General features: G+C 42.8%; 2 protein-coding genes across 5 annotated transcripts in view; one reads left to right on the plus strand and one right to left on the minus strand.

Annotated features, from left to right (window-relative positions):
* The window catches only part of LOC133510397 (collagen alpha-1(XI) chain-like), a 261,978-nt gene that overhangs the window by 6,855 nt on the left and 240,015 nt on the right, over positions 1-15,108 (plus strand). The window lies entirely within an intron of this gene.
* LOC133510400 (netrin-G1-like) overlaps positions 9,765-15,108 on the minus strand; it is a 79,645-nt gene continuing 74,301 nt past the window's right edge. For 3 of the 4 annotated variants that reach the window (XM_061838256.1, XM_061838258.1, XM_061838257.1), the window contains one exon: positions 9,765-13,573. In XM_061838256.1, coding sequence (XP_061694240.1) covers positions 13,347-13,573 — 227 coding nt within the window. In that variant the 3' untranslated portion in view covers positions 9,765-13,346. The remainder of the gene's footprint in view (positions 13,574-15,108) is intronic. The other variant, XM_061838259.1, reaches the window with a different exon arrangement.

Consider the following 15,108-nt stretch of genomic DNA (forward strand, 5'->3'; position numbering starts at 1 on the left):
ATTATGAATGTACGTCTTTAAGAGCGGCGTGGGGGGGGGGGTGTAAGGTAAATTAGGAAAAAAGAGTGTGGCAAAGCAGCGGTCGTTGTTAGACAAAGTTCCGTGTGCTGCCTGAAAGAAACCAGTGGCGGCTTCTTTTCATTTTTTACAGTACGTATGTGAATTGTGCCATCAGATGTAACAACCAGTCATCCCTCACTCATTGAATCACATTGGAAAATGCCAAAAAATGAATATCTGTATGTTATACTTTCAATTTGTATTGGATTATTGTTTTGTTTTTTTTGCGCGCAACGCCGAATATCTGCCAAGAGACTGCATCAGCGTTGCACAATTATGAACGTGCGCAGTTTAGAGGGAACATTGGCTGAGCAGGGATAAGTTCTGATGAACTTTCTGCCACCAAATTGTCATTCCACATCTGCACGGATACACTTTTGCTGTGTCGGAAGACACATCTTGGCAAAAACCTGCCTGTTAAATTGGCAAACGCGGAGTGAGCGATACGACAGCATTTGCACCTCGCCACAGATGTACCATCAATGGAAAAATAGAGGCCTTATTCCTTTAATTCACTTCCGCGTCAGAGTCTGGAGATGAGGGTTTGAATCTCTGTTGGAGCAGTTTTTGATATACGTGACCAGAGGTGTTGAACGTGAAGGGGGGAATAGTTGTTTGTCAAATGTGCCACACAGTTGACCGGTGAAGCGTCCAGGGTGTGTCCAGTCTCTTTCCAGGAGTCAGCTGGTCCATTATAAACAATAAGACAGCTGGACTCAGTTTATCACAACATTGTTGTAGAAGGTGGGATGGGTTGAGGATTTGGGGGGGGGGGGGGGGGAGTTGAAATCGTCAAAAAGTGACTGCGCCCTTCCGAGTGTGGCGAACCGGTGCCGGCGTGAACGCGAGTGACAGCTCCGAGGTCAAGAGTCGCTTCTTCCCGCCGCGGGCTGATTAGCATCATCCATACAGCGAGAGGCCAAGCAGCTGGCCGAGACTTTCGGGGACGCGTTTAACAAGGTGCGACCGCTCTTCACGGGTGATGATTTGGCATCAGCGACTGATCGCCCTCTCCAACCTGCGCCGCCCTCCTCATTATATGTTGCTTTATTTCTATCAGGGAAAACGTTATTTCCTGGGGAATTAACTTAAGTAATGCACTTGAATCATTTATTTTGTCAGACAAACAGATTTGGGGGTGTTTTAGAGGGATGGTCCCTTTTTGAAGGTATTTTCAGGACATCCATCCATTTTCTTAGCCGCTTATCCTCACGATGGTCGCGGGAATGCTTGAGCTGACCCCAGCCGTCAACGGGCAGGAAGCGGGGTACACCCTGAACTGGTCGCCAGCCAATCGCAGGGCACATCGCACTCACAATCACACCTACGGGCAATTTAGAGCGTCCAATTAATGTTGCATGTTTTTGGGATGTGGGAAGAAACCGGAGTGGCCAGAGAAAACCCACGCAGGCACGGGGAGAACATACAAACGCTACACAGGGAGGGCCGGGATTGAACCCCAGTCATCAGAAGTGTGAGGCCAACGCTTTCTAGCTGCTCCACCGTGCCGCCATTTTCAGAACAGAACTAGATGTTGGCAGCTTGGTGGACTTCGTGGCGTTCGCATTCGCCTCACCGTTCTGAGGTTTGATTAATTTTGGCTCTGGCCTTTCTTTGTCGTATTTTTCTCCGAGCACTCCGGAAGTTTAAATGTCCTCCTCGCGTTCAAGGTTGCCAAATGTGCATCGGGGAGCTACAGTATGTTAATTTTTAATCATATCTATTGTTATGTTCTTAGAAGCATTCGCGAGAGGGTTTCTATATGAAAAATTTAGAACAAAGTTTTGATACCGTTTTGGCAGTGTCGATAAAAGTAACAATGATTAGATTGTTTCTTTAGATTCTGCATGTCTTCCTAAAATATCGGAGAGATATGAAGTTATTTAAAGTTATGTTCTATCTAAAATACACTTGGTGTCCTAGCTGTCCATCCCAAAAACTGTGCAAGGTGCTTGGAACAATCTTTTTGTACATTTTACATGTACAGAATCTATTTTAGCTCCGACCCACAGATTCAAAGGGACCATTAAACCTCACCGCCGCCACTACACGAAATAAACGAGGACAAACGGAGCCGCGGGAGGCGAGAAGGCCGAGTCGCCTACGGTATTTTTTTTTTTTGTTATTTATGGATGCCGTGAGGAGCAGATACACGTATGATTCCTTTAACAGGGGAGGGTGTCGCCAATCCCGGCCGGGGATGATTTGCAATCTCGGTGCGGTACCGGAGGCCCGTAAAGATTTGATGGCATTGAGGGATAACAGACTGGAGCCCGGGATGGTGTGCGGTGCGGAACACGATTGCCAGCTGCAGTGAGGGAGCTGATTGCATTGTATTAAAATGAGAAGACATGCGATTGGGTTGCTGTCGTGATGAGAAAGTTGATTTCCCCCCCCCCCACCCCCCCTTTCCAGAGGCAGGGTCAACTTCCTTGCTTGAAGCTGGATTGAAAATGTACCCGTCGTACTTTATTTCCCGAAGTTGTTGTCTACAACATGTATTACAACTCCAGAGGTTATGATCGCGTCGTACCGCATTGTAATGCATCATGTCACATATTAATATGTGGCATCCCTTCTGCTCAATGATACGAAAAAAAAATAGCACTATCCCTTTGTCTTACAGTATGTCTCCAGCATGCTAAGATAGAGTTCATTTTGCATCATATCGTATCACATCATAACATCGCGGCGGTACAAGTGACTCAAATTAAAGTTTTCCGTCAAACTAAACGTAAAACAAAGAGAATTACACCGTTTCTATTTGAAACAACCACATCGCTTTTGAGTCCACCAATTTGAATGCTAATGCTAAATAGAATTGAACACAAATAATGCTGCAACACACGTAGCCAGACAATACAGTCATTCATATCTATTGCCCTCTGTCTAGAATGGCTAATATTAGTGTCGTACTGATGAACTGAGAGAGTTTATGTGAGTGTTTTTGAACAACCAAATCGGGGGGAGGTAGTCTTAAGAATATTTTTAGGGCGTGCTAACACCACAAAAATTTGTCCTAATGACAAAAAAGTGATGTCACTGTCGTATCACATTGCATCTCATCGTACAGTCAGCCCTTGCCCATTCGGGGTTCACCGTTCGCGGCCCCGCATATTCACCGATTTTGGTCTCCCAAGTTTTTTTTTCAACTTACCATATTTTCATGATTGTAAAGGTCTTAAATTCTCTTTTAATTAGATGAGGCGTGATATTAGGCGTGGTGCTTTACAATGTTTTGCACACTGAGTTCCAACATTTGCAATTGTTGTTGTGTGACTTGTCCAACAAAGTACATCGAAATACACATTCACGTTTCGGTGATTATTGGTTGCCATTTTGTGAGATTAATCAACATTAAGCTTTTTTGTGTACAGGCCTATGAAGACGCCCATGAAATAAAAACATATCAGGGATTTTGTCCCAATATACTTAGATGGGGAATGTGGTATAATTCAATGTGGCAACGTGTACATTTTGTTGATGATTGGTTGCAGTTTTGTTAAATAAAGCAATGTTAAGATTTGTCACAAGGTTGGACTGTCCTGACATGTTAAAAGAATTAACTTAGCACTTGCACACTACTTCATGAGTTTCTCCTATTGCAGGGTGTTCTGGAACCCAACCCCCAATAAATGGTGGGTTACTGTATCATACTTTTTCCTGTCACAGCTGAGTAGTTCAATGCCTTTCTTTTTCCAGTATGTATCACCGACAGTATGAACTGATAGACACGTTAAGCCACGCTCGACCTTGGCTGACGACTTTTATAATTTCCTCGATAATAACCCTGACCTCTTAATAGCTCATACTCATCTTACGAGGCCAACAGACTCCATCTCGATATGTCAGCGGTGATATTTTTTTTCCACTTTGCTGGAGCCGGTGAACGGAAAGGTGTTTACACTTTGTAACTCGGCTCTTTGTCCCGTCGATCGATTTCAACTGTACGCCCGGTGGGCTTTCTGTGTGTTGCCGAGCCTGCCGTCCACCCACCAGCTCTCCTTGCTGTGTCTCTATAGATATATTTTGCCAACTCAACTCTGTTGATTGACCTTTTATCTGTGGACCTAGAAAATATGAAAGCAGAAGCACGTATAGGTGCCGCGGATCACGTACCGTACTGTATTTTCCGCACTCTAAGGCGCACCTAAAAGCTTTTTAATTTCATCAAAAGCCGACGGTGCGCCTTATATATGGATCACTATTGAGCTATTAGTGCAGCTCCATCTAATGGATGCATAATGTAACCCCAGCCTCTACTGTGGCGTCTATTCTGTGCGCCTTCTAATCAGGTGCGCCTTATATATGGAAAAAGTTTTAAAATATGCCAATCATTGGAGGTGCACCTTATAATGCAGTGCGCCTTATAGTGCGGAAAATGTGATACATGGCGTTCATTTGAAGCTCATGGCAAATTCCCAAATACTGAATGAAATGTTCTGTAATGACTTTATTAGCATGCGGGAAAGTGGAGACGATGATGAATTAAGATGCAGAGGAAACCCGGTTTGCCGTCAGTAGTGGCGGGAAACGCATCGCCGTAACAAGGCATGCTAACGAACAACAATTTTAGTACTTGTTATACACATCAGTCATGGCAAGAATATGTCGCTACGGAGCGCTGAACAAATTGGTCCGAATGAGACAAGGTGTTCAGATGAGGAGATATTTCTCTCAGAGGAGGCAAAAGGATGGCAGGAATATGGGCTATTGCAGCAAAAGGGAGACTGCGGAACACGAGAAAGTATTTTACATAAATAAATGAGAGATGCGAAGAAAAAACAACAATAGAGGAGAGTGAGGTTCTACTTTCAGCATGGAGATGTTGATCATGATCAAGAGACAAATTTTACCTGAGAGGAGACTGAGGGCAAAAAGAAAATGGGACGCTACTGTTAAGTCCAGACCGTGGTGTATAAACCTAAAAACAAAAATTGTACACCATTAGAGTAATAAATACATGATGACTTGTTTCTCAGTACTTTTGTCCATATAGTTTGCATGTTCTCATCTTCGGTGTACTGTTTACAAATTTGGGTGTCAAACTCAAGGCACGGGGGCCAAGTCCAGCCCACCGCATTATTTTTATCTGACCCGCGAAAGCAAGTCATATGTGCCATTTTCCATCTGTGCCAAAATTTTAAATCATCATATGTAATAACTAATGATGTTGTGAGAACATTTTTATATTATTTATTATAGTAACTTTTGATAGAGAGTGAGAGGGTTCAACAGTAACCCTGTTGAACCTGAAAGGGTGCTGGGATCCAACCCCACCTTTGTTTTGCATGTCACAAGTACTGACTGCGGAGGCACGGTGGCGTTGCTGGAAAGCGCTTGCCTCACAGTTCTGAGGTCCCGGGTTCAATCCCGGACCCACCTGTGTAGATTTTGCATGTTCTCCCCGTGCCTGCGTGGGTTTCCCTCTGGGCACTCCGGTTTCCTCCCACATCCCCAAAACATGCAACATTAATTGGACACTCTAAATTGCCCATAGGTGTGAGTGTGAGTGCGACCGTTATTTGTCTCTATGTGCCCTGCGATTGGCTGGCACCCAGTTCAGGGTTGTACCCCACCTCCTGGCTGTTGACAGCTGGCGTAGGTTCCAGCACTCCCCGCGACCCTCGTGAGGATAAGCGGCTAAGAAAATGGATGGATGGAATACTGACTGTGCATGTTAAACGTTTAAACTATAGTCAACAGGAAAAGACAAGTGCCCGAAACCAGAAAAAAATGTACTCCTCGTTAACTGTAACTATTACTACTCTTTACTACTGGTCGAAAAATAATTGTCTTTTCTAATATTTTCACATGAATATATTAGTCATTTTTCATTCACTTTTGTATCGTCGTTTTCTTTCACGTTTGTCCTCTTCGTTCACTTTTGTCGTTTTCAAGGCGACTCGGCATCGGCGGGACGGTACCCTAGCGCCCTCTATTGAAGATGGTTTCACAGCCTCAACGCTCTCGGGGAAACCACGGCAACAATCTGGCTCTCGACACAAATGAGTTTGACACCCACGTCGGCAATGTGAACCTGTGCCCTGACAAGGAAATAAATAAGCGGAGCGTCTTTTGTCAGGAAGAAGGGATTGTCTGAGCATTGCGCTCCAAGGCTTTTTATGCTAGTTGCCACTTTCTGCGTGAAGTCAGACTTTTATTTCCTTTGTTTCCGTGACAATGCCGAGGCAACGGTAACGGGTCAAGGATGATTTATTGTTCATAACAAAGCGTCGCGTTTTGCATGAGCTCGCCGCCTGCCACTTTCACACACCCCCATTGAGTTCGCTCCACTGTAAATATCCATGAGAGTCAGGAACCTCGCAGAAGTTTGGGGGCTCTTAATTTCAAAGTTAAAAAGCCGGGTTGAAAAAAAGAAAAACATCTGGGCTCAGAATTGCCATTTTTAGATGGAGCGCTATTAATATTCAAGCAGTTTTCGGATAAAATACAGAGGTGGGGATTTCTCACGGCTCATCATATACTGTATGCGTGAATTACTGCGTAGTGCATACATAGTATTAATATTTATATTGTTGACTAGCAGAAAAGTTTGCTTGCTCCTATTATGACAGTTTGTTTGGGATCTTTAAGAAAATGTAATACATAAAATATAATAGCTGGCACAAGAAGGCCTGTTGCATTACCGCCGCACTTACTGTTTGTCATTTAATTGTTTTATGAATCTGGTCGAGAAGAGTCATGCGTACAAATATTAACTGTAATTATGATTTACCGCCAAATCAGTCTTGATTAGTTCCAGAAAAAAAATCTGTCCCTGGTGCCGTGACGTAACCCTTAATTTTTACGCTATTCGGAATGTGGCGTAATGTCAAAAAAAATAAATCACTTATGTTTTGATTTACTGCATTTCTTTGAATGCACTATTGGTTTTAAATGGCTTCTGTAATGTAATTTTTCGATTACGTTAGACTCGCGTTGACACTGATGTCCAATTTTTAGTGAGAAACAATTCAGATTTTGATGAGAGGATATCTGAGCCCATGGTTTTTTTTTTTTTTTTTTTTTTTAAATCATCTTTCATGCTATGACATGACTCATTGGAAATTGGCTATATGGCCGTATTCCTTTTGGGATTATGTCAGTTCATACTTTCCTGATATTTTACAATAACCTCCCAAAATAATTCAGCTGAAAGAGGGATAAAATTCTCATGAAGTGTTTTTGTTCAGATCTTCATTGTCGACAATACGTTGTGTGCCTACTTTGGCGCGGCCTGTTGTCTCGCACGAGGCTCACATTTAATATCACATTAATAGCGATTTAGCCCGAAAAAGCCCGAGGTACCTCGTATCATAAAAAGACCCGATTCCATTACGCTAACATGTCATAAATGTAATTGTCGGCCCTTAAACGCCGCCTCGGTCTCTAATGTGTCACCTCTCGTTCCGCGAGGACCACTTTGTGTGCTGAGGCCTCGAGCTTAACTCTTAAATCATTGAAGAGTTTATGTCAGATTGATGTAGTTTACAAGCTAGAATGCTGATTCAGTTTTTGGACACTCATGCTCCAAACCACGTCTTGCAACTACTACCTACTACAAGTACTTAACTTTCAGAACGTTGAACTTTTCAAGGACTTATTCACAGTGATAGTGTTTTTCTGACTCAAATTAAAACAATGCTAATGACACTCCTGTCTCAAGAAATATAAATTACTTTGTTGAATTAATATCCGATCCTGCTTGGTTTTATATACCCTATTTTTTTCCCAATTTTTTTAATTTAGTTTTTCTTTTTAATTGGCTTCCCACAGTAATTATTTTACAATCCCAAAAACAGCCATTCCGTATTCTTTCATCAACAGTATCATTTAATGAGAGAGGCACTTACAGTAGACTCTAACACAGTAAGGTGTTTCGCGACAACCCTCGGGAGGGAAATTAATCTCTCAAATAAAATTGGTCTCAGCACTCAATATGCCACCCAGTGGGATACAACTTCATTTTTATTCATTGACCCTCCTTGAATTAAAGCTATTTTCTTCTTCAGCCGCATCACTGCCGAAAAGGTTTGTGCAGCAGGATGCCATCCGTCTTCTTCGCGGATTCCATCTCCTTCTCCCATTTTGATTCATGGATTAGATGTGATCACGGATTAAAAACTCACCACCAACCAATGTTCTTTTGCATTCATTATTTTTTGTTTGTTTTAACGTTTTTTTTTTTTTTAAGGCTTGAGCTTCCTCCAGTTCTGTCAGCCAGCTTTTTGTGAACAAATGACTTTTCTGGGAACGGTGTCCTGCATTTGAGTACATATGTAATTGTACTATGTTCTTACTTTTTGTATTACCATGAGACGACTCTTAGCCAAACTGGTATTGACAGGCTTTCTACGTGATTTTGGCGTGCATTTTAGTGGATTTGTACGTCCTGTTATTGGTTTTATTTTGTTTGGACTTTCATTGTTTTTGTTCCATTTCAGACTAAACTATTGAACAGTGTTTTGTGAACGTAGGACTTTGATTTGTCTCTTCTCTTTTTCTGAACAGAATTGCCTTGAGGAAGCTCGTGGAAAAGTACAGAGAAGGTCAGAAGGAGCTACATTGTGTCTTTGTAGACCTAGAGAAATCTTATGACGGAGTACCAAGAGAGGAACTGTGGTACTGCATGCGCAAGTCCGGTGTGGCGGAGAAATACGCTAGAATAGTACAGGACATGTATGAGGGCAGCAGAACAGGTGTCACAGAAGAATTTAAGGTGGAGGTGGGAGTGCATCAGGGATCCGCGCTGAGCCCCTTCCTGTTTGCGATAGTAATGGACCGGCTGACAGATGAGGTTAGACTGGATTCCCCTTGGACCATGATGTTAGCTGATGATCTTGGGATCTACAGTGAAAGGAGGGAGCAGGCGGAGGAACAATTAGAAAGATGGAGGCACGCACTGGAAAGGAGAGGAATGAAGATTAGCTGAAGTAAAACAGAATATATGTGCGTGAACGTGAGTGGCGGAGGAGGACGAGTGAAGCTACAGGGAGAAGAGATGGCAAGGGCGGATGACTTCAAATACTTGGAGTCAACAATAAAGAGCAATGGTGAGTGTGGTAAGGAAGTGAAGAAACGGGTCCAAGCAGGTGGAACAGTTGGCGGCAGGTGTCTGGTGTTCTATGCGACAGAAGATTTTCTGCTAGGATGAAGGGCAAAGTCTATAAAACAGTGGTGAGGCTGGCCGTGATGTACGGATTAGAGACGGAAGCAGAACTGGAGGTAGCAGAAATGAAGATGTTGAGGTTCTCGCTTGGACTGAGGAGGTTGGATAGGATTAGATATGAGCTCATGAGAGGGACAGCCAAAGTTGGAGGTTTTGGAGAGAGCAGACTTGGATGGTTTGGACATGTCCAGAGGCGAGAGAGTGAGTATATTGGTAGAAGGGAGCTGAGGATGGAGCTGCCAGGCAAAAGCCCGAGAGGAAGACCGAACAAAAGGTGGATGGATGTTGTGAGGGAGGACATGAAGATGCATGAGATAGGCTTCGATGGAAAAAGATGACACACTGTGGCGACCCCAAATCGGGACAAGCCAAAAGGAAAAAAAGAAGCTCTTCCGTGATGAGTTCCATGCATTTCAGTCTATCTTTCGGCACCGTTACTGCTATTATTTTTTTTATAGGTTTCTGTTTCCATTTTTTTGACCCTCATTGCGTGTTAGCTAGGACTCACTGGGAGCTGGTATTGTCCAGTTTTTCCATATACAAAGGACTTTGCTTTGGCTCTTCTGGGACTGCTGTAGTGCATTGGATTCCATCTGTTTGCGCTGTTTTGGCAGGTTTCCATTTCCTGTTTTTGTTCTGATTTCTGGCGCTTTGATAGGAGTCTCAGTCGGAGCCTGTAATGAACAGATTTTTGTGGAGAAAGTACTTTGATTTTGCGCTTCTAAAATTGGTATCTACATTTGCGTCCATCTATTTGTGGTATTTGACAAAAAGGAGCTATGGAATGCTACGTTAGCTTCGCTAAGTACCCGTTGACAAATAAAACGTTACATTTGTGTGTGTCACGTGATTATGTTCAACAACAAGACAAAACACATACTTTTTCCTTTTTTCCCCTTTGGTGGAAGTGTATTCTGAGAATGTGTAAACTTTCTTTTCGTTTTTCTTTTTTTTGAAAGAGAACTGTGTGTGCGCACATAAGCAAACAAACAATACAACCAAACCGGTTACGCAGTCCATGTCTGCCTGCAACAATAGAAAACAAGCAAGACATCTTGGCAAATTCATGAAAATATCTGTTTTTTTGTACAAAAATTAAATACACTTACTTATGATACAACATCTTGACCCAGCCCCACACTCCCGACATGACTACGAAGCAAAATTAAACACGCTATAGATTTTGTCGACGGCCTCCATAGTAGCGCATGTGCAGCATTTGGCAAAACAAGGTGGGGGAGAAAATCACCAGTCACCAGAAGCACAGGAAGTAAAGAATAGAGGGGCAAAAGAGTGAAGGAAGAGGAAATGTAAGAAAGTGAGAGGCCATTTTTTTTTCTTTATTATGATCCCGTTCACATACGTAGTTTTCATTATTTATATTATGCGCAACCCTCAAAATTTTCCCAGAAGGTGCATTTTATCCACAACTCCGGACATTAAAGACATCTAAAAGTTATTCGGATTTAGACGCACCATAGAATACCCAGTGAGAGTGCACCGTTCATCCAAAACATATGCTAGCGTTATCTTGTCTCGCACGGAGATGCGAGCAGATAATGCAGAACGGATTCTGGAATCAAAGACTCGTCATACCCCTTCCATGCTGAGCCAGTGCCAGTGCTTGTGGAGTACAAATGTTCAGCGTTTGGCTTCACACCCATTGAGATCTACGTCATGAAGTATTTCCATACGTCGCTAAGCCCTTTCACACAAGCTAACCCAGTGTGAGCTTCAACATCTTAGACTCACTGCGTGCACCTCTTTGTGTTGAAAGCAATTGTCTCGGTCTGAAAGCCGCATGTGGATAAATGCTGCCTCTACTGTTACGCCTTTGATGCACCAATTTACTGTAAAGGAAGTGTGGAAGTCGCCAGAGGCAGAAAGCCAAACCAAAGTGAAGCGATTATATCACCAGTATACATCTCGGCGTACTTTCACATCAGTCATCTAATCTGCGGATTTATCCGGTCTTGCTGTTGTGTCTTAGGTATCGATATGGGAAGGGAGGGTCGACCTGAAAACTTTCTGGCTGAAGATGGAGTATCAATGGCGGAACGTTGCCTGTGTGTAAAAGGATAGAGCACAGGTGTCAAACTCAAGGCCTGGGGGCAAGATCTGGCCCACCGCATGATTTTATGTGCCCCGCGAAGCCAAATCTAGAGTGTCAATTTCCATGATTCTTGTAAAAATCTGTACCAGAATTTCAAATTGTCATATATCATGAATGATAAAGTTGAGATATTACAAGCATTTTTATGTTACCAAACGTGAATATTTGAAAAGCACATTACCCTCGATTTCTGATTTCAAAACTAGTTCATACATCGATGATGTAAATATGATGTTATGATTGATAAAATATTTTTGTTGCACAGTCATAACAGCCCTCTGAGGGAAACTGCAACAACAATGTGGCCCGCAAGCAAAATGAGTTTGACACCCCTGGGATGGAGGGATGGTAATTTAATGTGGCTTTTGACGTGCTACCAGAGGTGTAAGAGAGGCAGGCTGCAAAGTATAGATTTGATTTCAGGAGGATTACTAACAGTGGAGAAAATCTGCAGATTATTTTTTTTGTCCATTTTTTTTTTCATTTTTTCAACAATAACATCTTACAAGATAATGCAAAATAGAACAAAAATACCAAAAAGAATTTTTCAATTTTGCCAATTTTTCCCTATTGTAAAGTCAAATACAGTGGTACCTCTACTTACGAACATCTCTAATAACGATAAATTCAGGTTACGAAACGCCTCATTGGAACAATACTGTCGATAGTTACGAAGGAAAATTCAGTATACGAATTCCACCGAACGTAAATATCATGAATCTTGTTTTGTGTGGCGCGATAGAGCTGCTCTGTCATTGGAACTCGCCGTAGCATCTTCCTGGCATCTCAATGGATCGGAGGGACATCAGTTTTTACCCAAGATGCTTCTCATTTCCCTTGCACCCTTGACTGTCACTGAATCATGGTAGCGCTTTCACAAGCTGTCACACGCTAGCATACATGGATAAAGTACAACTTTTTTGCGAGTTTTTCATTTGTTTTTTGCAACTTTATTCATCTTTCTTCTTAGTGAGCCCCAAGAAACTTTAGTGAAATTAAGTTGTGTCCATGCGTACATTCGTACGTGTTTTCTCTCAGCTGTCAAACATTTGCCTCCTCCTTCGTCCCCCACGATGCCTTTCGATTGTCACTCACCCTCCTCTTCGCATAATGCCCAACACCAAAGGTAAATAAACACAAGTTTTATTATTCTTTACATTATGTACTTTGAATGCTTATTTTCAGCTGGGGGCTTGGAACGGATTAGGCTATTTACATGTAAAAGGTGCTTCTACTTACAAAAATTTGAACTTACTGAACGACTTCTGGAATGAATTCATTTTGTAAGTAGAGGTTCCACTGAAAACACTCAAATATTCTGCCTAATTCACATCTTTACTCTTGTAACTGTTAATGGATTAAAATGAGTTATATTATTCATTACATATTTTTTTTAAATCATCTGATTCATCAGTTATTGGATTCTCATTTTGCCAAATACCAGAATCGGCCTCTAGCCATATTTGAAATATGTCTTTTGTGACACCAGCGCTGCTAATTTTCAACATGCCACTCATCATATTATTGAAGTAATTTTAAGTCTAACACGGGTCATCTGAAGGGGCTGCCATAAATAAGTTGTATATTTTGTCTGCGGTACTGACACCAGCTCAGCGCGAAAGGGATAGTGAACCTTGGTAATGTCAAGATTTGCACTATTAACGTAACTAGGCATTCTGGGAAAATGGCCAGGGTTGGCACCTCTATATTCTTCATAATAATTCTAAGAAAGTGTGTAGCTTTGTACAGTTTGCAGGTAGTTCTCGCCCCTCGTCTTGAACAAAGTATCGGCCACTTGCGTTGTGTAAGTTTTTTTTTGTTTTTTTTTCCTGTGTGAGAATACCAGAAAGCGGTGACATTTCATCAGTCCATCGAGCGTACTATTCGGCGATGGCGTCCTAGGACGTACAAAAAAAGTCGCCAGATTGCTGAGCACTCGGTCCACGCTGTCCAGAGGTCCGCCTCGTTGCGTGCGTGTCCTTAATAGGGGGTTTTGGTTACTCAGCAAAGAGAAACAATCAGCAACAGTGAGGGGAGAGCGAAATCGTGAGCAGCGGGATGGCGGCGGTCGGCCCGTCCCGACAGTTGATCGTCACACTCGCCGGGGCCCTGGCAGCGGACCCTCTCGCACAGGACGCCCGTGAAGCCCGCGGAACAGTGGCAGCGCTGGTGGTGGTGGCACGTGCCCCCGTTCTGGCAGCGCAGCATGGCGTTATCGCACACCCGGGCTGCGGACACACACAAAAAATAGGGCGCGTCAGTCGGGAGAGCGTCGACAGGAGGGGTCCCGCGGGGGGGGGGGCACGAGCTGCCTTTTCTCGTCTTGTCCTGCGTCACTCTGGAAGGGAGGTCAGGACAATGACTTTCGTGAGACAGTTTTAGAGCGGCAAAGGGGGAACAAATAAACCCGGCGAAACAAAAGAGCAAACAAAGCGCAGCAGCCATGAGGTGAAATTAATGAATCAAACAGTGCGTTGTGTATTGTGAGGCAGGCCCCTGTGCTCATTTTTAGTGTTTGGAGGTGTTGAAGACATCGCTACTTACTTGCCACCCTTAGCTTTCGGGTGTGAGTAATCTAAAAAAAATACTAAATTGAGCTCATGATTTTTGAATGCTATCAGCGAGTATTTTCTAGGCTTGCATAAGACGCAACACATTTGCCATGAACCCTTATGTAGCCGACAACAAACAATTTTCATAAATAATTGTTCGGATGGGAAACCTTAACTCCAAATCTGTCGCTGTCGTAGATAATCCACGCCCCCCCCATCCCCCCGCTTTATTTCACAATCAGTAAGTCAAGATCACAACTGCGGTTGATTTGTAGATACGTCATTTTTATGCCGTGTTGTCATTCTAAGACAGGGGTGTCGAACTCATTTTTGTCACGGGCCACTTTGTAGTTACGGTTTCCCTCAGAGGGCCGTTGCGACCGTTATGATCAAAATCTTTAATCACCTCATCATATTTATACATTTTAAATTTTGGTACAGATTTTGAGCAAGAATCATGGAAGTTAGCACACATGTTTTGCCTTCGCGGGCCACATAACATTATGTGGCGGGTCAGATCTGGCCCCCGGGCCTTGAGTTTGACACCTGTGTTCAAACAGGTTAAAAAAAAAGCCCATCATGACCAAGTAAGGAGAGGAAAATACAGCCATCTTTAGTGAGTTCAAGTAAAAAGTGATCACAAAAATTAATAGTCAGGTAAAGTACAGATACTTGAAGAACCTACTTAGGTAAAATACCCTTTTAATATGCTAATTAAATGTTCCAGTATTTACTTTTTCCCACTGACAGATGAGGAATACATCAGGTAAAGATCGACATTCCGCACCAAAATAACTCGTACGTCCATTATCCTCAAACAGCCTCGCTGTGGGTACAAGTGCAAATTCTGGAAGAGGTAATATTTACCCAGATATTTCCATGTAATTGGATAGCACCCGGAGCATAATCAACATTTTTTTTTAGGTGTGTGTGTGTGTGTTGGGGGGTGTCGCTCCTGACAAAAGCGAACATGAGCGTTTTTATGGTTTGTATTTTTTTTGTTCAAGGAGGGAAACTCTTTTCGCACCTAGTTGTGAATAGAAAGCTTGAAGTTGACCTTATATAAGGGATTGGAACGGGGAACTGACAAAAAGCTGTATCCACCAAGATTTCCCCATTTTTGGAACACTTATAATTGTACAGCGAGTCCTCGGTCTACGACTGAGATCCGTTCCTAGAGTAGCGACTTAACTCGGATTCCACCATTAAAG

This window comes from Syngnathoides biaculeatus, chromosome 13 (assembly GCF_019802595.1).
Source record: "Syngnathoides biaculeatus isolate LvHL_M chromosome 13, ASM1980259v1, whole genome shotgun sequence".
Taxonomy (NCBI): domain Eukaryota; kingdom Metazoa; phylum Chordata; class Actinopteri; order Syngnathiformes; family Syngnathidae; genus Syngnathoides; species Syngnathoides biaculeatus.